The following is a 27,316-nucleotide window of genomic DNA, read 5'->3' on the forward strand; positions in this document are numbered from 1 at the left end:
TTCCTTGTCTTATTAGGATGGCCACTAACTGGACAAGTGTGTTGAACATGTGTGAACACACAGTGGCTACCCATATGATTCAAATTAGCTTTTTTGCATCTCTTTCTGACCTAGAAACTTCATTTTTTGTGAAGTATGTTCAGAGAAAGTGCTCGTTCGAGGGTCAAAAATAATTTGCATCTAACCTTAAGGCTGTGCAGAGGCTAAAAATTAACTTCCTACTGGTGATATTTTTCAAAGTTTTTCGATTTGAATATAATCAAGCTTAAAATGAAAAAGTTTTCTCAGGAAAACATTTTTTCCTATCATGTTACTTTTTGAGATATAAGGGCCTAAATTTTAAATTTTTGGGAGAGAAATTCGGTAAGAGATAAATCCATGAGGTTTAGAGGATACATTTTTCATGTAATTGTTGGTTGAATGAAACAATTTTTTTTTAATATCAATTTTTGAGAAGTTATTTTTGGTCATTTTTGGTAAATTGAATAACTTTCTCAAAAATTGGTATTTAAAAAAATGCTTTATCACAACAATAACATGAAAAATTTATCCTCTGAACCTCATGGATTTATCTCTTACCGAATTTGAAATGTTCTGTCCCAAAAATTTAAACTTTGAGCGCTCATATCTCGAAAAGTAAAGATCGGAAAAAATGTTTTCCTGAGAAAACCTTTTCATTTTGACAGCTTGATGATATACAAATCGAAAAACTGTGGAAAATATCACCAGTAGAAAGTTTATTTTTAGTCTTTGCTCAGCCTTAAGGGATACTTTTTCCAATGAAATCAGCAGCCCAGTTTTGCAGAAATAGAATATCTTTGGTTTTTATGTATTCAATTCAATTCATTCTTTTTTGTCATGAGCATTTTACACAAACACATTGACTGAATTGAATTGGATTGTTTACACATTGACGGCATGATTGGTAGGCAACATGAAACTTGAAATCTTGAATTGTTTCTATTTTTCAGTTTTTTGCTGTGATGGCTGGAATGTTCATCGCGATATTCATGATAGGACAAATGATATCTGGATTTCTGCTGACCTATTTAATAGTAATGGCCATTATGATTGGACCTGGCTTGTGGATACATGTTTTATCAAAAGAAACAAAAACCTGGATCATCAACTATGTGGAGTGCTTGTGCAATATATTAAACCAGACTGGTAAATACTATAAATTAATTTTCTTCATACTGTTTGGGTTTCTACACTAATAAAACACTCGAGATGATTTATACTGATTCCTCATCCATAACAATACTAGTAGTTCTGTGAACAGTAGACTTCGCGCTCAGTAAGTTACATTGACCTGTTGCTATGTTTTCTCAAAAATTAATGAATAATTTATGAATTTAAAATGTCTAGAAAAAATCCTAAATAAACATAGAGCTTTCTGTCCTATCGTACCGTGACGTGTCGTCCCGGAATGTGAGTGTGAGCGCTGTTATCAGGTCTGGCTGCAACTGTCTGCAACGTTGATGGAAAGAAACATTTTCTAGATGTTCCATGTTTTTGAATGGGTAGTATTATAGTCCACTAAACAGCTGATTTATGATGAATAATTCTATAGTCTGATTTTTACGGTAATATTGGCGTTCAAAGGAGACTCCTTTTCCTTTTGTATTATCCTTAAAATGCAAAATTTCAAAAAACCGTTTGTATATGTCGACGCGAAATTCAAAAAGGAACATACCTGTCAAATTTCATGAAAATCTATTGCTGCGTTTCGCTGTAAATGCGCAACATATAAACATAAAGAGAAATGCAAAACCGTCGACTTGAATCTTAGACCTCACTTCGCTCAGTCAACTATTTTAGTTTTTTCTCTCCAATATTTGTAATGTTTGTGACCCTATTATAATTTATGATATAATGTAACTGGAAGCTAGATCGAACGAGAATTTCAGAAAATTCAGTTAAAATATTAGAATCTGACAGCTTTCTTTCTTGTCTTATTAGGGTGGTCACTAACGACTGGACAAGTGTGTGAACATGTGTGAACACACAGTGGCTACCCATATGATTCAAATTAGCTTTTTTGCATCTCTTTCTGACCTAGAAACTTCATTTTTTTGTGAAGTATGTTCAGAGCAAGTGCTCGTTCGAGGGTCAAAAATAATTTGCATCTAACCTTAAGGCTGTGCAAAGGCTAAAAATTAACTTCCTACTGGTGATCTTTTTCAAAGTTTTTCGATTTGAATATAATCAAGCTATCAAAATGAAAAAGTTTTCTCAGGAAAACATTTTTTTCCTATCATGTTACTTTTTGAGATATAAGGGCCTAAAGTTTAAATTATGGAAGAGAAATTCGGTAAGAGATAAATTCATGAGGTTTAGAGGATAAATTTTTCATGTTATTGTTGGTTGAATAAAACAATTTTTGAGAAAGTTATTAAATTTACCAAAAATAACTTTCTCAAAAATTGGTATTAAAAAAAATGTTTTATTCAACCAACAATAATATTAAAAATTTATCCTCTGAATTTCATGGATTTATCTCTTACCGAATTTCTCTCCCAAAAATTTAAACTTTAGGCGCTCATATCTCCTGAGAAAACTTGTTCATTTCGATAGCTTGATGATATACAAATCGGAAAACTTTGGAAAATATCACCAGTAGAAAGTTTATTTTTAGTCTTTGCACAGCCTTAAGGGATACTTTATCCAATGAAATCAGCAGCCCAGTCTTGCCGAAATAGAATATCTTTGATTTTTATGGGATTCAATTCAATTAATTATTTTTTGTCATGAGCATTTTACACAAACACATTGACTGAATTGAATTGGATTGTTTACACATTGACGGCATGATTGGTAGGCAACATAAAACTTGAAATCTTGAATTGTTTATATTTTTCAGTTTTTTGCTGTGATGGCTGGAATGTTCATCGCGATATTCATGATAGGACAAATGATATCTGGATTTCTGCTGACCTATTTAATAGTAATGGCCATTATGATTGGACCTGGCTTGTGGATACATGTTTTATCAAAAGAAACAAAAACCTGGATCATCAACTAGTGGAGTGCTTGTGCAATATATTAAACCAGACTGGTAAATACTATAAATTAATTTTCTTCATACTGCTTGGGTTTCTACAAACTAATAAAACACTCGAGATGATTATACTGATTCCTCATCCATAACACACTAGTAGTTCTGTGAACCATAACTTCGCGCTCAGTAAGTTACATTGACCTGTTGCTATGTTTTCTCAAAAATTAATGAATATTTATGAATTTAAAATGTCTAGAAAAAATCCTAAATAAACATAGAGCTTTCTGTCCTATCGTACCGTGACGTGTCGTCCCGAATGTGAGTGTGAGCGCTGTTATCAGGTCTGGCTGCAACTGTCTGCAACGTTGATGGAAAGAAACTTTTCTAGATGTTCCATGTTTTTGAATGGGTTATATATAGTCCATAAACAGCTGATTATGATGAATAATTCTATAGTCTGATTTTTACGGTAATATTGGCGTTCAAAGGAGACTCCTTTTCCTTTTGTATTATCCTTAAAATGCAAATTTTCAAAAAACCGTTTGTATATGTTGACGCGAAATTCAAAAAGGAACATACCTGTCAATTTCATGAAAATCTATTGCTGCGTTTCGCTATAAATGCGCAACATATAAACATAAAGAGAAATGCAAAACCGTCGACTTGAATCTTAGACCTCACTTCGCTCGGTCAACTATTTTAGTTTTTTCTCTCCATATTTGTAATGTTTGTGACCCTATTATAATCTATAATATAATTAAGGGAAGAACTGCTTATACACGTACAGGATAAGAAAATCTTTATTATATTAATAATGTTTGAGCATCATCCACGTCTCAACTACCCAACTGATTAACTTATATTTACATGAAGATTCTGAATTTACAGAGGATGGTTACCTGCTAGTAATAAATAAATGCATATTGTTGCTTGAATTCTGATAACACACTTCTCAACATTTTGTTGTTGTGTAATTGGAATGAAGGCTCCTATGAGTTGTAGTTCAGATGTTAATGATAGTGTTGCATTCTTGAAATGTTAATTTTTCCAGTTCCAAGTATGTTTAGTTTATACATTTTGTATTATAATATTCTATGGTTTTTATTGGTGGGGAGTCCCTGACTGGAATGGAATTCCACCTCGCCTGAGTATTAATTTGAGCCGTCAATGAGTCTCGCAACTGTTACCCCGGTTTCAACAAGAATGACCCATTTTAAACAGTTATCATTTTAAAAAATCTGGTGTGGTACACTCACACAACTTTCCTTGCCCATATTTGAAACTACGATCAGACTTCTGTATATGTGTATATATAATTGTTTTCAAGTACTTTCCTTTGAGTGAATAATTGTGAAATTCGATGATTTTTTTAGTCGTTCTTTTTTTAAAGTCGTCAAAACAGCTGTTCTACAGATGAAATATCTCGACTATGTGTTATTTTATGAACTGCGCTACCTACCTACCTCATGCACGAGAAGAGGTTACTAAGTCCATTTCCCAAGGATGGATGAACCCCCCATTGTTTCCCAGAAAGGAGACTCATGCCAGTTGATAGAGCTGATAAATACTACTATACAGAGTATGAATTTGAAAAAAAATCGTGAAGTTATTTTTGAGAAAATCGTGAAAAACATGGTTTTTTAGTAATTATCCGCCATTTTTTCTCGAGAATATTACGAGCTCCTGCAATTTTCCCAGGAAAAACTTATGTCCTTTGATAGGGCTTATGATGTGTTATTAATTATCCATGGTTTAAATTTGAAGAAAATCGTTAAAGCCGTTTTCGAGAAAACCGTGAAAAACATGGTTTTTCCGTATCAGTTATGGTTATTTTCCCAGAATGAGACTTATGTCAGTTGATAGGCTTATAAATAGCTATCATGGTATAAATTTGAAGGAATCGTTAAAGCCGTTTTCGAGAAAACCATGAAAAACATGGATTTTTAGTCATTATCCGCCATTTTTCTCGAGAATATTACGGAGCTCCTGCAATTTTCCCTGAGAAAACTTGTTCATTTCGATAGCTTGATGATATACAAATCGGAAAACTTTGGAAAATATCACCAGTAGAAAGTTTATTTTTAGTCTTTGCACAGCCTTAAGGGATACTTTTTCCAATGAAATCAGCAGCCCAGTCTTGCCGAAATAGAATATCTTTGATTTTTATGGGATTCAATTCAATTAATTATTTTTTGTCATGAGCATTTTACACAAACACATTGACTGAATTGGATTGGATTGTTTACACATTGACGGCATGATTGATAGACAACATAAAACTTGAAATCTTGAATTGTTTCTATTTTTCAGTTTTTTGCTGTGATGGCTGGAATGTTCATCGCGATATACATGATAGGACAAATGATATCTGGATTTCTGCTGACCTATTTAATAGTAATGGCCATTATGATTGGACCTGGCTTGTGGATACATGTTTTATCAAAAGAAACAAAAACCTGGATCATCAACTATGTGGAGTGCTTGTGCAATATATTAAACCAGACTGGTAAATATTATAAATTAATTTTCTTCACACTGTTTGGGTTTCTACACTAATAAAACACTCGAGATGATTTATACTGACTCCTCATCCATAACAATACTAGTAGTTCTGTGAACAGTAGACCTCGCGCTCAGTGAGTTACATTGACCTGTTGCTATGTTTTCTCAAAAATTAATAAATAATTTATGAATTTAAAATGTCTAGAAAAAATCCTAAATAAACATAGAGCTTTCTGTCTGGCTGCAACTGTCTACAACGTTGATGGAAAGAAACATTTTCAAGATGTTCCATGTTTTTGAATGGGTAGTATTATAGTCCACTAAACAGCTGATTTATGATGAATAATTCTATAGTCTGATTTTTACGGTAATATTGGCGTTCAAAGGAGACTCCTTTTCCTTTTGTATTATCCTTAAAATGCAAAATTTCAAAAAACCGTTTGTATATGTCGACGCGAAATTCAAAAAGGAACATACCTGTCAAATTTCATGAAAATCTATTGCTGCGTTTCGCTGTAAATGTGCAACATATAAACAAACATAAACATAAAGAGAAATGCAAAACCGTCGACTTGAATCTTAGACCTCACTTCGCTTGGTCAACTATTTTAGTTTTTTCTCTCCAATATTTGTAATGTTTGTGACCCTATAACAATCTATAATATAATTAAGGGAAGAACTGCTTATACATGTACGGGATAAGAAAATCTTTATTATATTAATTATGTTTGATGCATCATCACGTCTCAACTACTCAACTGATTAACTTGATATTTTACATAAAGATTCTGAATTTACCGAGGATGGTTATAGTCCCATTTTAAATTTTCAAGATTTAGTTTAGGTTAGATTTGGTTAGGTCTGTAAGTTTTCACTTTGTCAAGTTTTTAATTAGACCCTTGCTGAGCACGGATTACCTGCTAGTAATAAATAAATTCATATTGTTGCTCAAATTCTAATAACACACTACTCAAGAATTTGTTGTTCTGTTATTGAAATTGAAGGCTCCTGTGAGTTGTAGCTCAGCTAATAATCATAGTATTGCATTCTTGAAATGTTAATTTTTCCAGTTCCAAGTATGTTTTAGTTTATAACATTTTGTATTATAATATTCTTATGGTTTTTATTGGTGGGGAGTCCCTGACTGGAAATGGAATTCCACCTCGCCTGAGTATCTACTTTGAGCCGTCAATGAGCCTCACAACTGTTATATATCAGCTGGGACCGACAGTTCAACATCTGATAACTCGGGAGTGTCCTGGCTAGATACTTTTGTTCTTATCCCGGTTTAGGCCCGCCGCAAAGTAGACCTACGCTAATCCACGAAAAGCAACCCACGCCGTGGGATGTTTTGTAAACCATAGCTAAGCTTCTCCAGACATCTGTGTAATACATGCAATGAATAATCCACTTGTCACCTGATTGATTATGAATAATTCCATAGCAATGACTCGAAAGTATTAGTTTTAAGTGGCAATTGAGTAGAATATTACTTATAAATTTATTAATTCAAGACATCTGAATCCAAAATTAATAGTTTTCATGTTTATTTTGGACTAAAATTTTATAAAAATTGTACACGTGAAATTCTAACCTAATCTTAGACTTTGTCACCTATAAATTTGGAAGAAAAATAGCACAAGGACTACCTTATTATTTTATCTTCTATAATGTTATTGCATTAGTAGTGTCATTCGCATTGTAAATGAATAAATGAATTGTAAATGAATGGCTTACAAAACATCCCACGGTTTGGGTTGCTATTCGTGAATTAGCGTGGGTCCACTTTGCGGCGGGCCAAAAACCCGGGACCTCCAGACTGCTCGGCAAGCACTATATCCACTAGACCACTCCATTTTGTATAGTTGAAAAAACAGGGTTTCTCATCTGAATAATTAAGTTTTTCTACATAATATGTGTGCTGTTGGAACTTGAGTTACAATATTGGGGCTATTCTGTGAGTTTATTCTTTTTTTGATCAGGTGATGCAGCAAACACAGAAGAGGAGGATGAGTATATGCTTGAAGAGAGTGGTGAGAATATGGCTGTTTTGTCTAGATTTGTTGACGGTGAAGACACCAATGACAGTTTCTATTCGAAAGGTAGGTAATTTCACAATTTCCAATATATCTCAACTTATTTATCTACTACTACTTTTACTAGAAAGCACTGAGTGGGAGAGAAAAACTAGGGATACATCTTATACTATTTCTCTCTAAAATTTAGATAACATTTTAAAGTTCGAAATAGGGTTATTTCACTTTTCTGAAATTTAGTCTATTTTCACTCAAAAGCAACAAAAACTAAGAATTTCGAATTTTGACAATTTTAAAACGGGATAAAATACAATTCTACATTCCAATCACAAATTATTAAAAAATGTTTGCATGATTTTACAAAATTTAGAGCCAGAAAAACACAACTCACTATTAATTGAACTCAGTTCAATTTATTTAACTTCTTCGTGGGCTAGTACCTGTGTCTGTACAGTCTGAACTCTGAAAAGTTCCTGAACTAACCTTGAAGATGGTAAATATTGTGAGCAGGAGCTGGTTTATCTTTTAGGTCATATTTTGAAAAGTAACTCACTGAAATACAATTTTTTAAGATGCATAGTTTTCATGTTTTAGTAATTTGAGTTAGTTGATGTCAGGTAGAAGGTAATCACATCTGCTCATGTCGGATTAGAAATTGTTCAATTCCAACTCTGTAGGTGCAGTCTAGTTTTGGTATTAATCTATTACATTAAATGGTTACATTACTATCCATCGAGTACAAAAAAATAATTTTATTGAAAAATTGTGAGAATGAAACACCTCCAGTAGAAAACACAACCATGTTTCTATTCGTTTTGTCATGAAACTCTTCTCCAACATATCTGAATACAGTATACAATAAATTTATTAAACTGTGAAATATCGTGGGGGCCAGTTTCTAGAAGGTAAAAACTATTTTAGCTGAAAACTGTTTACTGGTTTTGGGATGGTCATGATGTTATTTCAAAAAGGAAAAACTTTTAAAAAAGAAAACCTATACAGGATTATAGTATGCATTATAACATAGCAATCTAAAGACTTGACTTAGAATTCTACCATCTATCTATAACTTATTATAAATTGTGGACAACAATCTCATTAAAAAAAACTGAAAAAATTAAAGTGTATCACCAATCCTACACTGTCACGTCTAAGGGGCTATCTATTTATTTAATTTATCTTGTAATGGAAGCAATTGGAAGTAGTGTTATTGAAATTAGTAAAAATTAGAACATAATATTTTATTTGCTGGCTGCCTAGCATAGGCAGCATAAGCCGGAAAGCTTGCATTTTTTAACCAATGGACGAGGTGAGGATCTTTCTCAGGGTTGGGAACTGCCTAGCTTGCATCCCAGCCTGGGAGAGATAGTTATATCCACTCGTCCCATTAACAGTTTCCGGCTCTTCTTCCCCCCCCCCCCCGCCATAGTCTTGTTTCCACGTGTAGGCCTAGGAAGAGTCGGACCTGAGACAAAAATTGCATTCTTTCCATGCACTCTTCTTTTAACCGTTGAAGCGAACGGAGCACGCTCACACACCAATTCTTTTCGGGAGTGTGGATCACCCAAATCATCATTTAATGGATTTCTTCAACGTCTTCATTATGGGTGAGTCCCGAATTAATCCTACTCAAATGACAAGGGGCGATCGAACTTTATTTGCATAACGATAGGTTTTTTTTGTTTCATTGTACCATTCCAAATCTCTTTCAATGTTTTTTTGAATTAGGCTAGGCAGCCAGAGTAGAGTCGAAATTGTTGTAAATAATGGTAGGGAAAATGTTTAATTATAACAAACTTTCATAGAGTAAGAAAATTAAGCTTTCTTCAACCACATCTACCCTTTGGTAAAAGCAGTTGATAATATCTAATCTACCCGAGATATTACAATCTATTATATTATGAGTACATAACACTTCCAAAAGAATAACAGACATGACAATACATTAATTACCACATAACCTATTCAGCCATCAATCTTGCTTGTCAGATCTAGTCACAAGGGACATACTTTGTTCCCTTATTCAGGAATTGTACCCAATGGACAGAGGTGTTCTGGGTCTGTCATAAGAAGGTGCTGCACCCTACATACAATATCAACTCAAACAACTACAAAAAATTGTTTAAATTCTAGTTAGTAACTTGTAATATGACCAAAAGGTTATACCAGCTCTTGTTCACAAAATGTAATGGTTAGGAGAGGAACTTTTCTTACTGTCCTTGTCCACAACTGTTTGATATCTTGATCTCATGATCAAGATCTGTTCCTCATTTTCTGCATTTCGGATTGCTAACCCTTGGAGTCTGGACACAGAGAGCAATCTACAATCATAAAGGGCGTAGGTATCTCTATCTTGAGCTGCATTCAGACTTGAGCTATATAGAGCTTGATTAAATCTGTATTTGTACAGATGTGATAAATGTATCAACAGCTGATGAAAAGTGAAATGTGATATGATAAATACAGCTGACTCAGTTACCATAGTTTGTTATTCCTTTTTAAATATCATTCTATCATGTTCCATCACTAGAGTTCAATTCTGTCAATCAAAGCCTTTATTTGGATCCAAATATTGGTCTATTCTATTTCAAAATGTCTGTGTTCATGGTGCTCAAGTCTGTACATACCTTGAGATATCTATAATGATATCATCCTGAGACAGCTCTGTAATTGCAGATTACTCTCTGTATGTCCAGACCCTTGATTGAGAATTGATTGAAAATTCCATTTGACAGGTTCAGCAACTCCACTATCATTCGTGACAGGTGTGGCAACCATGCCATCCCATGATGACATCAGCCTGGACTCGATGCCATCATTCAGTGAGCTGGATCTTGCCTTGGAAAACAGCTCTCAACGTACTGTGATCCTGAAAGATGTTGAAGATTTCTCAGATGACAGCAGCTCAAATGATCCAGCCATCATGGACTTCCAGAGTGGCCATTTCAATGGCAACGAGTCATCAGGTGATGAAGAGGAGAACATGTATGCTAGAGATCTCACATTCACAGAAACAGACTGTACTCACACATCCACTGAACCAGCGGGCATTTCATTCAGTTCAGTTTTGACAGCAACCACCTCAAATCTGGGCAACTTGGGTGCAGTGGTTGGACAAACACTGCTCACTAATGTTGTGAACCGGGCCTTGGGGTACACTGGTGAAAATCAACCAAAATCCGGCCCAGAGGACCAAAAATTGAAAATGGCCAAAAACGATTCTTCAAACTCACTCAGTAGCAATGAGGACTTTGAATTGATATCTCATGATGAAGTGTCATAGAATTTTCAGTATATGTGTTTCAAAGCAGATAAGTGCTGTGAACTATGTTTTCATATTTGCTACTCTCTCTTGGTATAACTTGTATGTTACTACAATCATTGTTCTCATTGCAATCTTTATCATCCTTATCTATCAACAATTGTTCCATGTTCCCAATATTGCTGTTTCTTGTTGCTGTGTAACTCTGTATTGGTATAGTATTACTTTGAAAATTCTCTAGTATAAACTTGTTTTTTATTTTCTTTTTATCAATCTATTGTGAGTGGTTTCACAATAGTGACAAAATTGTGATGATGTATATCATGAGATTCATTTGAGCAAACATTGATCACCAATTTTATGTTGAAATTCAGTAATCAAAGATTGATTTAGTAACCAAACACTAGTCAATTTTGTTCAACCAGTTGCCATTTCCATAAATGCCAATCTTCCATAATTCAAACTGACACAAGTTTTATTCCCTAACTAAACTTTCTATCATGATAATCTCATCAATTTCATTCTTTGACTTCTATTTTACTGTGTTCTCGACATTGTTGTTAAACCTCATTGTGGATTAGCATTTTCTGGTTAATAACAATTGAAATAAATGCTCAAGTTGATAAGATGCTGTAATCTAGGACCAGGTAGAAATCACTTTATTGACAGCAATAAACTGTTGATCCAATTTCAAATACAAAAGTTGAATGGTTTGTTTGTCAGTTGTGTATAGCAATAAAAATTTATTTCATCAACTTTTTAATTCTTGAGGATATTAAAACTCCTATGAAGAAAAATTTAGTGAAACAGAATAGTTTTGATGGAATTATTGTGAATGATGCATCTTTCTGTGGTATTCAATTTTACCAATGCACTGAAAATTAGTATTCACTTGTAATTGAATGAACATGCAGTCTATAGTCAATTATAATGTTTAAATTTTGATGTTCTGAAGTAGATTAATGTACTGATTTTATTATTTTATGATCCACCTTTTGTAAGGAATTGCAAGAGAAAATATTGAGTGGAAAATTCAAGGATTGATAATTAGTATGCTGATATGGATGTTTCTATTTACAGTCACTATATAAACAGAGTTATATAGTTACTGTAGTTCAGTTGTAAGAAGAGGGTTGAAATTGCAGCACTGGAAGAGGGAAAAATCTCTGCACATGTGCTCTGTCTCTCTTGCAATCTGTTCTGCATTAACAGGCAGGGCAGCCAACCTTATGTCTATAGTGAGATTCACGTCATAAAGTCAGTGGAAAACAAAACATATGACTTCAATGTTGCCAATTCTCAATTGTTACCAACGCCTTCTACATTAAATAGCTGTGATTCAAGTTTTCCAGTATATTTGATGTAATATCAATTGCTGATTTCTGTTCATAATATTATCAACTCTATCTAAAATATAAACTATTCGTGAATTCTTTATTCTCTATTGATTCATAAAATAAGTACGGTACATCATCAAAAATTATAAAGAGAGAAAAAAATATTCTCCCATCATTCAATTTCTGTAATTTTTAAATATTGAAAAAAAAATTTTGTTAGTTCATTATGTTTCTCCATAGTCAACAAACAATTTGACAACATTGTGGTGGTAGGAAAGGATAGAGGTATCTTTTTTCCAATGGCGGACAAGGATAGCAAACCAATGCTAATCAGGTGCTGACTTTATGACATGAATTACACTATAGTCTACCTTTTCTAATGACTGAACAAGGATGAATGATTAAATGTCTGAGAAAAAATATGGAGAAACACAATAATTAATGGTGAGAGATTTTCCTTCCTAAACTCAATTTTTCTTTGGGATCCACCCAGTACATTTCTCATAATGCTTTCTAATTTAATTTGTATTGTGAGATATACAAAAATAAGTTGTTTTTTATATAGGGCTATCAATGAGGTTGCTCTTTTACTGAAATAAAATATGAATCCAAGTCTTAAGCTGCATTTACACCAAAGTTGATAACAAAATGCTAATAACTTAATCCTTATAGATTCTATTAGATTGACCATAACTTATCATACACATGATGAACATATGTGTTTGTCAAGTTCCGTTCAATTTAATAGAATCTATAAGGATTAAGTTATTAACATTTTGTTAGTAACACCAAAGTTATTAACAAAATGTCTATTTTTCCCTCCTTATACATTCTATCATATTAAATGGAGCTTGACAAACACATATGCACATCATGTGTATAATAAGTTATGATGAATCTAATAGAATCTATAAGGATGGAAAAATAAACATTTTGTTAATAACATTGGTGTAAACACAGCTTTATAGTCTTCTCTGATGTTTTTTTTTAGTTCAGTGAGATTTTCTTTAAATTGTCAGCATTTTCTATTAATAACATCAATGCTTTCCATTCAATCAATGCTGACAGTTTAAAGAGAATCTCACTTTAGTGGACTGGCTAATAGTGGTGTGTGTTGGAATTAGAAACTACTTTTGAGATAACCCTTGTAAATGTCTGAATAATTGTGCTGTGAATATGTAATAGAATGATAATACAGTGAAGTGCGTAGTTTGAATGGAATATTTTTGTATAATACAGATTACAGAAGTCGTGGATTGTATTTTAATAATGCATCAATTATTGTGTTACATTCATACTCGTAAAGCTGGGTCCATACTGAACAAATGTGCGACAAACATGTTTGTTGAAACAGTTTGGGAAAATTTTATTATGTTTGCCCGTGGCCAGTGTGCGTCACCAAACAAAATATTGTAAGTGGGGAGAACAGTTTTTTATGTTTTACAGCAAACACTGAAAATTTTTGGAAAACAGTAATTTTTTGTTTGTCAAACAATGATTGTCCAAACTTTTTAAAATGTTTGTCCCTGAGCCCTTCAACAAACATGTATGTCCAACAGTTTTTGTTCAGTGTGGACATAGCTTTATAAATCATTATTGGTTTTCAAGGTTAATTTTTACTGTAAAACACTGCATCAATAGAAAATTGTAGTTGAAAACGTTTTAGTAAATTTATTTTTCTAGAATTGAGTGGTTTGTATTGAATTTAGGCTATGTTACTTAAATATTATGAATCATTTTCTATTTAGTTTAAAGCAACGCTACACAAGTGGAATGAGTTTATATGAAAAACTATTAATATTTTGGTTTGTCAAATTTATAGTTAAAAGAACACAAAATCATTCAATTTTTCTAAATGTGTTTGTCACTTGAGTTACTTCATGCATTCAGAATTAATCATCACATTAAAGCTGCGTTTACACCAAAGTTATTAACAAAATGTTAATAACTTAATCCTTATAGATTATATTAGATTGAATATAACTTATCATACCCATAATGAACATATGTGTTTGTTAAGTTCCGTTCAATCTTGTGGAATCTATAAGGATTAATTTATTAACATTTTGTTAATAACTTTGGTGTAAACGCAGCTTTAAATTCTTCAATGATCAAATTCTACCACCAAAATTAAATTTCTAATAATATTTTTGTTTCTAATACTGTAATGTATGTTTCTAGTGATTCTAAATGAACTCCTTGAACATGTGAACAAAATTTTTATATTTTGAGAATTATAATTCAGCTAAGAGAAAGTTCTTGGTATTTCAATAGTGAGATAAACTTTGAAATTGTCAGCATTCCTTTTAGAAAACAGCAATACTTCTCATTCAAGATATTATGCTGACAGTTTAAGTAAATCTTATCTCAATAATTCTTCACATTATCAGTCTATTTTTAAATTATTATACTTTCACATGAACACTTATATGTGAAATTATTTATCATATTGTATCAAAGTTGAATTCCTTATTCTGTCTATCTTCTATAGTGAGGTCCACATTATAATGGCAGTGTTTGATTAGCAATGGTATTGCTATCCTTGTCTATCATTCAACAAAGCGAATATAGCGCTATCTCTTTCTCACTTTGCTCTGTTGCCAGATCGAACAATGTAGAATTAATAATCAATTAACAAAATATTTCATCTTAATTATGAAATTATTGAAAAATATAATTTCTTGCTTAATGAAATGTAATTGCTTATTTCAAACGAGAATGAACAGTTAATATTACATTAATAACTCTGCATCAGCTACCGTCTATGGAAGGCCAACAAAACAGAGGATCGGCAACGTTGCTCCCCTATCTTTCTCCACTGCCATTATAACGTGGACCTCACTAATATTATTTTGATCAAGCATGATCACCATATTCCTCTATATCCAAGTATTTATCCTTCCCTTTTTGTTACTTCTTTCATTCTTCATAGTAGTTCTGTTGCATTTCATTTAATTTCCCAATCTATATTTTCACAAATGTCGGCTCAATTTCTTCTCACATTAATGGTCCTATTCTCTTTCTTAAGCCTATTGAGATTCACTCCAAACTGTCAGTATTAGTTGAATGGGAAGCTATTGATGCTATTCACATAATATGCTGACAATTTAAAGTGAATCTTACTATAGTTTTCGGTTCTATTTCTTTCAATTTTTCTTCTCGATATTTTGTCTCTTAAATTTTTCTTCAATTATTATATGTGTTAGTTTATCATATCGAGTTATCAATTGAGTCCAAGTGTGGAGTGTGATTTAATTGATTTATTTATTTTTGTTTTATATATTAATAGATAGTTTTGTTCTGTGATAAAAAATATTATACGTAGTGGTTTTTCAGATATTGATATAATTGGGAGGATTTTCGAAGGTACCATAGAATTTCAATCTTTTATTAGAAATCGATCAATTTTAGATATTGATGAGTGTGAATTACTGCTGAAATAAAATTTTGTTTGATTTCATCAATTTCCAAGTTGTGGAATAGTGTTGTACTTTTTATTGAAGAAAACGAAACGTTTTTAACCCAATAGTAAGATTTACTTGAGACTATCAGTTAAATGGAAAGCAATAATGTTATTAATGAATAACCCAAACCAATCTCACCCTAAACAAATATTTTTTTTTAATATATCACTATATAAATGAATCTTTTTTTTTTTTAATTATGGTTTCTAAATCTAAAAATCCTCTAATCTTTTGAGAAGAATGTATAAGAATAACCATCTTTGAAGTGGTTTGGCACTTTTAATAAAATTGTATAAAATCTTTGAATTTTGAAATTTCTCTTATTTTTAGACAAAATCCTCCCAATATCATCATGGATACAGTGATAAAAGTAATTTGAATTCAACAAATTTATTTTCATCACGAATATATTCTCAATCAAAATAATGTAACCGATTGTTCCCAGCAATATAATAATATATCCGTCTAATTCATAGAATAATAATAATTTGTTTAAAAAGTATTGTATTTTGAGGAATAAGGGCAGTTGAGTATTATATTCCGATTATAAAAATTTATTTGTGTGTTTTACTCATTTTTCATGAAAACTCCTCCTTTATGAGATGAAACCATTCGATTATTGAATGTAGGGAACTCTTACTGGTGACTCGAGCCTCGAGTCGTTTACCGTTTGTGGGTTTGTTCGACAACAACTTTTGAATGCTTTCATCGATAACTAAGTTCAAATTTTCAATAAATATTCTTTGAACCATAATAGGCCTACAGCTTTTTTTAATCAAAATCGTTGGACGTCTAAATTGTTGTATTTCTTTTTGTCCTTTTTAATGATATCACAAGATAACAATGGAAGTGCATAAGAAAGAAATTACATTTATTCATTATTACAAATTACAATAACTAGATTCAATTTACGGTATTCTACTTATAATAGACTACATTTTGAATAAATAATAATTTATTCTATAATAAGAGAAAGTCACTACTTTTCATAGTGATCAGCAGCTTATAAGCATCATTCATTGCTTGTCATAATACAACAGATAGCACTTTCCTTCTCAAATTCTGCTCCGTTGTCAAACTGTTTTTAGATTAAAAATTTAGTGAACTGGGTATCAAAATATTTATTATCAATTTTCAAATTATTAAAGAATATTATTTTCCTTTATGAATAAAATTTGTACTTCAGAGCTAGAGGAGCGTAAGCCCATTTTTTGACAAAATGATATTTTTATTGGGTCTTGTTCAGTTTTTAAACTCTATATAGATTCAAGGTAACGTAAGTCTTCTGCAGTTGATTGTTTTGAAGATAGCCAGAACTGAAAGAGCGTAAGTCTTTAAAACCTTCTGCTTCATCCATTACCCACATTTGTGGGATCGATGGCATTATAGACTAGATTTTAATATACATAATAACACAACTATTCAGATGGCAGATGAAACAGTGACCACTTTTTAAAAAAATCTGGTGTGGCGCACTCACACAACTTTCCTTGCCGTTATTAGAATTGATCACCTGACGCTAGTGTTCAGGCGCATCACAAGTCTACTTATAAACAAAGATCTAAGCCAGCTGGTGACAGGACAATAACGCTGGAGACATAGAAGGTTTAATATCTCTTCATAGTGAATGATTTAATAGAATCAACAGTTGCCAACAGTTTGCAATTTAATAATATTATTCTCTCGAATTTCAAGCTTATTTTCAATTTTAGGTGAAAAAGTTATTGAACATTAATTGTAGAGATTTTTATGCTTACCCCAGTGACAGATCGAATATGCTCCGCAGATGCCTCCCAAAACCCGCTGAAGCTCAGCACCCGATGACAGTAGAGATGCATCATACGCAAACAACAGAAAGGAACCGTTGTCGTCGAAGTCATTCATCATGACAAGGAACAGTGCAGGCCCCAGCACCGATCCCTGAGCAACACCAAAAGTCAAGAGTCCGCACCACTGAGGGAGAGTAATAAGCATCAAAACTGAAACAACGTGAGTTCAATATAATTCACATAAGAGTGTAATGCTGGTTCGACTTGAGCTCTTCTAGCCCCGGCTGGGAGCAAATACTTGTTGGACTTTCCTGTAAAATTAGCCGTTTCAGACTTAGCCCTTTCTATCTCTGAGGTACAGAAATATGTTTGAGTTAGAATTGATCATTTTCAACTATCAACAATTTATTATATCAGATAGATACATCGAGATATCTTGAATGACAGCTCTGTACTAAAGAAGGTGATGTAAACGGGGATTAGCAACAATGCCTTTCTATCATTTTCAACTGATATTAATCTCACTGTGGAGGTGAAGTTGAAGAATCCTTTTAGGTACCGTACATAAGCTTATTACCGTACCAATAAAAATAATGAAGTATATTATTCAGTAATCAAACTAGTGTATATTATTTGATAGACTGAAATATAACTGGGCCTAATATGGATTCATACTGTAATTGAAAAATAGATAAATATAAATGACAGTACAATTTTTTCTACCGTATATATTTTTTCTAAATTTGAAAACAGCCGCCAATAACTCATAGTTTTATTTATAACCAGAAGATGGCGCAAATCAACCACTGATTTAAAAATGGCTGACACACAGCTTCCAGTGTTTTTATAGGAGTGCCGTATAATATCAGTGTGGGTGTGTTTTGGATTTTATTGTTTACATTACATCAAAACCTCGTTCAACTCTAATGTAGTGCCAAAATGGATCTATCTGTAATTTATTTTCGTTCCGCGGTGCTTTTATTAATTGTATTTAACCACAACATAAACTTTAACCTAGGTTTCAATTTAGAATCTAGAATTCCAGTAATCAAAAGAGGTTCAGTGGGCTCTTATTTTGGATATTCTGTTGCCGAACATCAAGCGGTCTATGAAGTTACAAACAAAGTTGAACATAGTTGGTAAGTAGTGAAAGTACTAATACTTGTTTCACATAAATTTTAAAACTTGAAGAAAAACTTCTGAACTTAACCTTAAAACTTCGTCGTGAATGAATCATTTTTCCCTTCTACGAACTGTTATCTCATATTTCTCATTGTTTGATGAGTTTTTTAAGAGTATTTCTGCGAATTATTGTCTTCTTCAAGTGTAATAATGTTTTACAATGTCATAGTCTTATGTAAATAACACAGAATGTAGGGAACGACGATAACGGTAAATTCTAATGAACCTTGAATGATACATCTTTGGAATACCGTATTTTGTTTGAAGGTCTACAACAATTCAATTTCTTATATTTCCTTATTTACTGAAATATTGATTTTAAATTTCCATGTAGATTATTTTATTAAGATGAGGAATGATTTAAGTGAGAAAGACTCGGATTTTTGTTATGAACAGGATTCTAGGTTATGAACAAAGTTGACAAAATTGATGACTTGAGTCTCACTTGTCTTTTATTTTTGGCAATGACCTGATCATTTCAAATTGAGAGAGAAAGAGAGTTGCTTTGAGCGAGAGAATAACGACCGATTTTGACATCACCCATTCAAAATAATGAAACGGTGTCTTGGGAATTTCAAATTTCTGTGTCATGAAGTCTATTTATAATTTCACTGCACTATCAAGTAAATATATCATTCTACCAATACCTGCTATACTGTTTATAAAAATATGATCCCAAACAATATCCAAAGTCTACAACAATGTTCCTAGGCTTATTGAGAGATCGCATTAAAAGTAATATTTTGATTTCATATCAAATGTAGGTTTTCAAGTTGAAAAGTGTAAAAGTTTAACAATAAAATCATCTTTAAAGACTATATAAAGTAAAAACTTTAAAGTTATTTATGCTCAAAATAACTTTACGTAGGTTTCGAACTCACTCAAGACTTGTGGCCTATTAATTTTTTTGTTCTCATTGCAATAAAATACCCTTTTTTATGTATTTAAACACGACATGCAGTCAAATAAAAAAATCATCAATAATAAACCATTACCAGCAATAAAATAATCAAATATTCATTGAAAGATCTTTGGAAAACTCTTATCAAAGATAAATCAATAAGGTTAGCACATATTAAATAAATATTAATTGATGATAGATGAAATATTACAAAATTTAAAAAATATTTGAGAATTATTTAACTGAGTAACTAATGTGGATCATCCCTCTGATTCAATACAATAGTAAAGTAAGTATATTACCCACACTAAAATAAGTTGAATTTAACAGCCGTTATATTATGTCATTGTATGTATCGACTTCAGATTCGTTCATTGGCTCTGTTACATACTATCTATTTACGGTGGTTAAAATTGATCGAAGTTTTGACAACTGGCCGTGACACTTAATTCTAAATTAATTTTGAATATCAGTTAAAAGAATCAAAGAATGCAGTCAACATGTGAGTTATCTCCTCAACACTTGTCAAGCTATTTTGGTACCGTGCATTACAAAAAGTTTCTTCATGCTTTTTTCTCCCTCTTCATATTCTTCTTTATCTTTTAGCATAGCAAGCGCTATATATGTTATTGTTGTATCACCCTTCGATTAACCTATTATACATAATTCTCTCTACTCTATGCCTTTAGTGAGGCTTCTGTTATTAAAGCCAGTTCTTCAACTTTGAATGATAGGAAGAATAATTCTTTGTTGCAACTCTTCTTTAATCAAATTTTTCTTTTCTCCTCCTTCTCATCGTCATCCTTCTCTTTCTTCTCCTCCTCCTTCTCCTTCTACTAAAGATGCCAGCCATGTGTTGGAGAATAATTTCCAATGTTCAGGCCCTACAAAATGTCAAGATTATAATATTATTAGTCTATAATAAGCTATAATGCTTTATAGTGAGACGCGTGGCCAGGTGGTATTTCTTATTCGTTCAAATATGGATTACAAAATAAATCTAGCCTATTTCTCCTCCTCCTCTTCTTATTCTCCTCCTCTTCATCCTCCTCCTCCTCCCCCTCTTCATCATCATTATCCTCCTCCTGTTTCTCTTCATCTCCATCATGATCTCCTCCTCTTCCTCTTCCTCCTCAACAATCACTGCCTCCTCATCCTCCTTCTCTACCTCCTCCTTCCTCTCCTCCTCCTCCTCCTCCTCCTCCTCCTCCTCCTCCTCCTCCTCCTCCTCCTCCTCCAAGTTCTCCTCTCTCTCTTCACTCTTCTCTTCCTCATCATCATTCTCTTCTCTTCTTCGTCCTCCTTCTTTTTCTCTTCATCTCCATCATGATCTCCTCCAACACCGCCTCCCCCTTCCCCTCGTCGTTCTCCTCCTTCGCCTCTTCGCCATCATTCTCCATCTTCTTTCCTGCTGTTTTTTTTATTTTCCCTCTCCCCCTCTCCGGCTATTATTTTATATCCTTTTCAGAGAGTCGACAATTATTTGTTGAAACACAGCCTATTCATGAAGTTACATCACAATATTATATTATCGTTATTCCAATTGCATCCAATCTTTATTCTCATTGATTAATTTTTTTATACTTTGTAAAATTCGTTGAATAATCAGCAATACCGTAATTTAATGCACATTAGAGTATAAGCATAGAGAAACAATAGCATAAATAGATATTCCATGGTATAGGGCGTTTATGTCGCAACTTTTACTGTTATCTCAAGTCGATAGTTCATGTAATTCGTTCCCGTGAAGCTGTGTGACACTGGTAGTCTCTCATATTGTGCCGTTCATACACTCTCACCCCAACAAAACAGTAAAAATCGACAATAATCAACAGTAATCGGCTTGAGATAACAGTAAAAGTTGCGACATAAACGCCCTATACCATGGGATATCTACTTACGCTATTGTTTCTCTTGGTATAAGCAGAGACAAGAAATATATATCTTATCCTTTATCTATGGTATAAGTCAGTGAATATTGTTACGTATATATAAAAGAATCACTTCACTTATATGGGCTACTTAATTCAAATTAATAAAACAATATAAAAAATTGCATAGTTGCCTGTAAAGTTGGTATACGGGCGAAAGTTTTACGTGACAACGACTTTGAGTGGTAAAATAATTTTAATGTGAATATTCATTCCTATAGTAGGAAGAAGGATGAAATAATAGTAACAATTTAAAACATTTATTTATACAAAGAATTATATTTAAAACATTAATTTATACAAAGAATCTCGCACTGAATTTCATATTAACAAAATTTTATTTTTACCTTCACACATCCTCAACAAAATCACTCTGTCTCTCTCGCTCTTAGGCGGGCTAACTGTGCTCAATTCAATTTTTTACATAGCAAGTCGCGCTCATTTTTTCAAGTTAAACAAATTATTATTGGCTGAGAAACGATTTATACTACTTTTGTGATTGAAAACTACCACAACATTGTGATTACTACAACATAACCTATTCACTTATACCTATTATACTTACACTTATACCACAGAATTACAATTATAGGAGTTTTCTCTGCTTATACCTATTCACATAACCTATTCACTAAGTAGTGGCGCAGTCGCAGGAGATTGCTCCGTTTCACTCTCTCTCCAGGTGAATGCCTTTGCGTTGCTCGCCACTGCTCCTATTCGTGCTCTTTCCAGACGACCGTGAACCGAAACGAACGCTCTCACTCGCTCTCATTGTGAGCGCATAACGTGGGAACGTAACGCAGTTTCTTGAAGTGTCACCCGGCAAACCAATTTATAAGACGTTGTCACGTCAAAACTTGTAGTAGCCTACCCTTTATTAAAAACTTGACAAAAAATGATATTTCAACTTGAAAATGACCTATGGTCGAAACTAGTCGTTGAAATATTTTAAAGGTTTTTGATAAAGGGTACTACAAGTTTTTATATTGTTTTATTAATAAATATAAAGAACTCTAATCTAATCTCATCCTATATTTCTTCATAATTTTCTTCACCATTTCATTCAGAAGTTTTAAAATTTGTTTTTTTTTCAGGATGCTTGTAGGAGCTCCGCTTGGTCAGAATCTACAACCAAACACGACTCGTTCAGGTGAGCTATTCTATTTATTTCTTTGAGGCTGACCACTAACTGATGACACATGCATGTGCATTCATGTTCATCATGCCCACACACATTTTCATCATGCATGTTTTGTCATCAGCAAGAGGCTTCTAACATAAAAGAAACACCCAATAACAATGAATGAATCACTGGAAAATTACAAATTATAATGATGCAAAAATAATTCAACCACAAATAGAGCATCGAAGAAAAATGGACAACAAAGATCGAGATACAAAAAGCTCAGAAAATTTTGCTTGAAGCCTGTCGCTGTGATGATACATAACAACGTATGATGACAATGTATGATAACATGTGTAAGTCGTACCGTTAGTGGCCAGCCTTATAATTCATTCAACTATTTATTAATTTATTTCATCATTTGACCGTCTCCTCCAGACTCCATTGTCATTGATGTCTCCATATATGCGCCTAATAATCTTCCTTTCGTAAACTCTAAATTTGGTGGCATCAATTGCAGTTAAATTCCAGGTTTCTGAAGCGTATGTGATTATTGGTCTTACCAGTGTCTTGTAAATTTTGAGCTTGGTTGCTCTAGATAGTGATCGAGAGGTAATTAATTTAATATTCGCAAAGTAGGCACGATTTCCAGCTATCAATCTCTGTCTTATCTCGTCACTCACTTTATTGGCACTATTCACGTAAACACCCAGGTATGAGAAATGTTGTATGCTTTTAAAGGACCATTCTCCAGCTTCGAAGTCATTTACTCTTCGAGCAGCATTTCTTGTTATTATCATATGCTTAATTTTTTTCTGCATTTACATCCAGACCCATCTTCTCCCTGCCATTAGGAGCTCCTCGAACATACCTTTCAGCTATCTTTCGTTTCTGGCAATGAGTACAACATCGTCGGCATATGCATAGATTTGTCTAGATTCTAGAAAATACTTACTACTGAAAAATATTTTTCCTACAGCTACGTTGAAAAGTGGCCATTGCTGCACTGATTACAGAACGCAAAGAATCACTTTTCCGCTCAAGTGCGGGAAAAATTTTTCTGTACTCCAGATTTGCAACATGGCAACGCAAAATACTTAGTAGGTTATATGGAGCAACAGTGCAGCAAAATCAAAATGAAGTTGGTAACAGTGACTGGGCTGCTATAGTGAGCAGAGGTGCAACGAAGCACAACGAGCAAATTATTAATTATATATTATAACCAAGGACAACATTTTTATTCAATTTGACAATAAATTAAGGTTTTTATCAATAATAAAATTACACAGAAAAACATTTGATGCATTTCAGGCAATTTTACCCATAATTACCCACTTTTCATATTCAATGGTAACTGTAAGAAAAACTTAATGTGAAATACGTGCGCAAAGTTCCTCTGCTGCACTCAAGAAACCATTCCGCCCTCGCCTACGGCTCGGGCGTAAACGTTTCTTTCGGTGCAGCAAACTGTCACTTTGCGCACTAGTTGCACAAATAACTATTCTCTATCTTGTGCTCTCTGCCGCCAGTTTGTCACTCCCAGCACACGTAGGTCGCCCATCACGTCACCAATCCATCTTCTCCGTGGCCTTCCTCTTCTCCTCGTCTCAATCACCATATCATCCATTATTCTAACCGGTCCTCTTTCTTCAGCCATTCTCACTACATGACCCAGCCATTCGATTCTTCTTGCTTTTATGGTGCGTATAATATTTTCTTCCCCGATTTTTTCATCTATCTCACAATTATATCTGCCTCTCCATATACCATCGTCACATATTGGACCCCAAATTCTTCTGAACATCTTTCTCTCAAAACATCCTAGTGCTCTTTCATCTTTGCTCAATATCGTCCAAGATAGCTCACCAGAAGATGAAGTATGCTGAGTCGGGTACTTGTGCTGTGTGAATCGTCGTTGTTACAGTTTGTATTTATACATTCATACAGGATTTAACATATTTTTTATAGGCTAAACTTGAATTAATATTAGTTATTGATTGTAGTTTTTACACTAGTGTTACCTGTATAGATTAGGTACTCTTTCCCCGCGCACGGATCAACAGTCCATGCGGGCAAATAATTATTCCATGATTATTCTATTTTATTTTGTACAGTGTTTTATATTGGAATAAATAAATTGAATTAAATTGAAGTTCCAGCCCCATATATTACAACCGGCTTTACCAATGGTTTGTATATTTTTTCTTTTGTTTACGGGCGATAAGTCTGCTCTTGAAAATTTTTTGGTTGGCAAAATAAGCTCGGTTGCCCATAATGATGCAATTACATATTTCTTGACTGGTTTTATCATCATTGGTCAGTGTTACACCAAAGTTTTGAATTCAGCGACGCCTTCCACTTCACAATCATCTGATATTTTTAGGTTGTTCACTTGCCTTCTTCTCTTATTCGTCGACTTTTACATGTACTTGGTCTTCTCCACATTTATTTCTAGACCTAAAATTCGGGCTTCGTCCTTCACTTAGCAAAAGAGCTCTTTTAAATTATTTTGATTTCTGGATATCAGAACTACATCGTCTGCGAAGGCGGCTAGTACTTGAGATGTTTTATTCACAATTGTTCCTTTCAGATCCAGCCTCTGAATTACCGTTTCAAGGACTAGATTGAAGAGTGTGGCTGAGAGAGCGTCTCCTTGTCTGACTCCGGCAGTAACTCTAAAAGTTTGACTTAGTCTATTTGCTACTTTTACTTGGGCTGTTGTTTTGTCCTTTGTCAGATTTATGAGGTTGATCAGCTTCCTTGGTATTCCGACTTCTTGTAATATTCTTATAGCCTAACTGAAAAATACTGTATTAATAATTGAAAACTTTAAAACATAAAAAGAAACTAAAAATTACCCCAAGCTCGGTATCATATCAATAACAATGAGAGTTTTTATGAATACTACATTCAGATTGCCTTGAAGGATAACTAACCTTTAAGTCTGGTTTTCACTAGTAGAGTTAGTGGTCAAGTAACTGGCATACTAACTCTACCGAGCTAACTACTCAGCCTACTTGGTCGAGTAAGGCTCAACTGACACTTACGCGACTCAGGTGGAGAAGAGACTTGACTCTAGTGGAGAGCATGTGTTTCCAAATGGTGACGTCGCGGAGACTAGAATCGACTGGTCCGAGTGTCACCATTTGGAAACACATGCTCTCCACTAGAGTTCAGTCTCTTCTCGATCTAAGTCGCGTAAGTGTGAGTTGAGCCTTAACATTACATCAATACACCTGTATCAGCTACCGTCAATAGAAGGCATTGACAAGACAGAGGTTTGGCAACGTTGTGTCTCCTATCTTTCTCCACTGCCATTATAACGTGGACCTCACTATAGTGTTTTTGATTGTATCAATGATGTTGAATTTGTAAATGAATTATTTGTTATTATTTTAGGAGCTCTTTGGAAATGTAATCTGACCAGCTACGAGGAGGATTGTGAACAAGTTATCACTGATGGAAAAAGAAGTAAGTGAAATGGATATTTTTCGAGAAAAATTATAAATTTGCTTCAACTTACTGTGAGTTTATTCATTTTTAGGATTGTCATCTGATATGGAGATGAGGAAAAATATTTCAAAAATTCGATTTTGTAGTCATTACTGGAAATTCATTCAATCCTACAGTTGACATTTGATATGAAGTTGAGAAAATTTATTTCTAAATATAGATAGTACTTACTACTAGTAAAATTAATAATGTTGTAACGACTGAAACTAGTTCATCATTTTGACAAATATTTTGTCTAAGATCTTCAAACAACTTTTGTTAAGGCTGTGCAAAGGCTGAAAATAAACTTTCTACTGGTGATATTTTTCAACGTTTTTCGATTTGTATATCATCAAGCTATCAAAATGAAAAAGTTATCTCAGGAAAACATTTTTTTCCGATCATTACTTTTTGAGATATGAGCGCCTAAAGTTTAAATTTTTGGGACAGAGCATTTCAAATTCCGTAAGAGATAAATCCATGAGATTTAAAGGATTTGATTCTTTATGGTATTATTGATCTAGTAAAACGACAATTTTCTGAAAATATCAATTTTTGAGAAAGTTATTCAATTTACTAAAAATTACCAGAAATAACTTTTTGTTGAGTTATTTTTGGTAAATTGAAAAACTTTTTCAAAAATTTATATTTTCAGAAAATTTTCGTTTTACTAGATCAATAATAGCATAAAGAATCAATCATCTAAATCTCATGTATTTATCTCTTAACGAATTTGAAATGTTCTGTCCCAAAAATTTAAACTTTAGGCGCTCATATCTCAAAAAGTAATGATCGGAAAAAAATGTTTTCCTGAGATAACTTTTTCATTTTGATAGCTTGATGATATACAAATCGAAAAACTTTGAAAAATATTACCAGTAGAAAGTTTATTTTTAGCCTTTGCACAGCCTTAAACATTTTATTCCATATTGAACCTTTTAGGGCCGGTTTCCGAGCTCGGGATTTAGCTAAGTTTTAGACTTTAAACAGTTGGTGTCAGAAAATTGGCTTTCCGAAAGGGGCTTGGTCGCAGCAATTATGATAATATTTATTTTCTCATTTTTATAATTGGAAACGTTTTTCCTTGACGAAAGCAAACATTCCTAAATAATTCAAAATAGCTGAAACTTTACACTATTTTCTCTTTATCTTATTTTCTGTTCAATTTTCTAGTTTTTCGAAATCTAATTTAAACGTGGACTGCGACTACGCCCCGTTTCGGAAAGCCAATTTTCTGACTCCAGCTGTTTAAAGTCTAGAACTTAGCTAAATCCCGAGCCCTTAGAGTATCAAATATTTGATAAAATGCCACATTT

General features: G+C 33.2%; 2 protein-coding genes across 3 annotated transcripts in view; both read left to right on the plus strand.

Annotated features, from left to right (window-relative positions):
* Window positions 1-13,699, plus strand: part of LOC111054625 (reticulophagy regulator 2-like) — a 37,136-nt gene extending 23,437 nt beyond the window's left edge. The window contains exons 4-6 of the mRNA XM_039440958.1: window positions 972-1,167; window positions 7,486-7,605; window positions 10,275-13,699. Coding sequence (XP_039296892.1) covers window positions 972-1,167; window positions 7,486-7,605; window positions 10,275-10,822 — 864 coding nt within the window. The 3' untranslated portion in view covers window positions 10,823-13,699. The remainder of the gene's footprint in view (window positions 1-971; window positions 1,168-7,485; window positions 7,606-10,274) is intronic.
* A 4,488-nt stretch (window positions 13,700-18,187) lies between these two features.
* Window positions 18,188-27,316, plus strand: part of LOC111054620 (integrin alpha-PS1) — a 65,482-nt gene continuing 56,353 nt past the window's right edge. Inside the window, exons 1-3 of one of the 2 annotated variants that reach the window (XM_039440929.1) lie at window positions 18,188-18,510; window positions 22,480-22,535; window positions 25,908-25,979. In XM_039440929.1, coding sequence (XP_039296863.1) covers window positions 18,311-18,510; window positions 22,480-22,535; window positions 25,908-25,979 — 328 coding nt within the window. In that variant the 5' untranslated portion in view covers window positions 18,188-18,310. The remainder of the gene's footprint in view (window positions 18,511-22,479; window positions 22,536-25,907; window positions 25,980-27,316) is intronic. The other variant, XM_039440930.1, reaches the window with a different exon arrangement.

The sequence above is a fragment of the Nilaparvata lugens genome, chromosome 14, assembly GCF_014356525.2.
Source record: "Nilaparvata lugens isolate BPH chromosome 14, ASM1435652v1, whole genome shotgun sequence".
Lineage (NCBI taxonomy): Eukaryota > Metazoa > Arthropoda > Insecta > Hemiptera > Delphacidae > Nilaparvata > Nilaparvata lugens.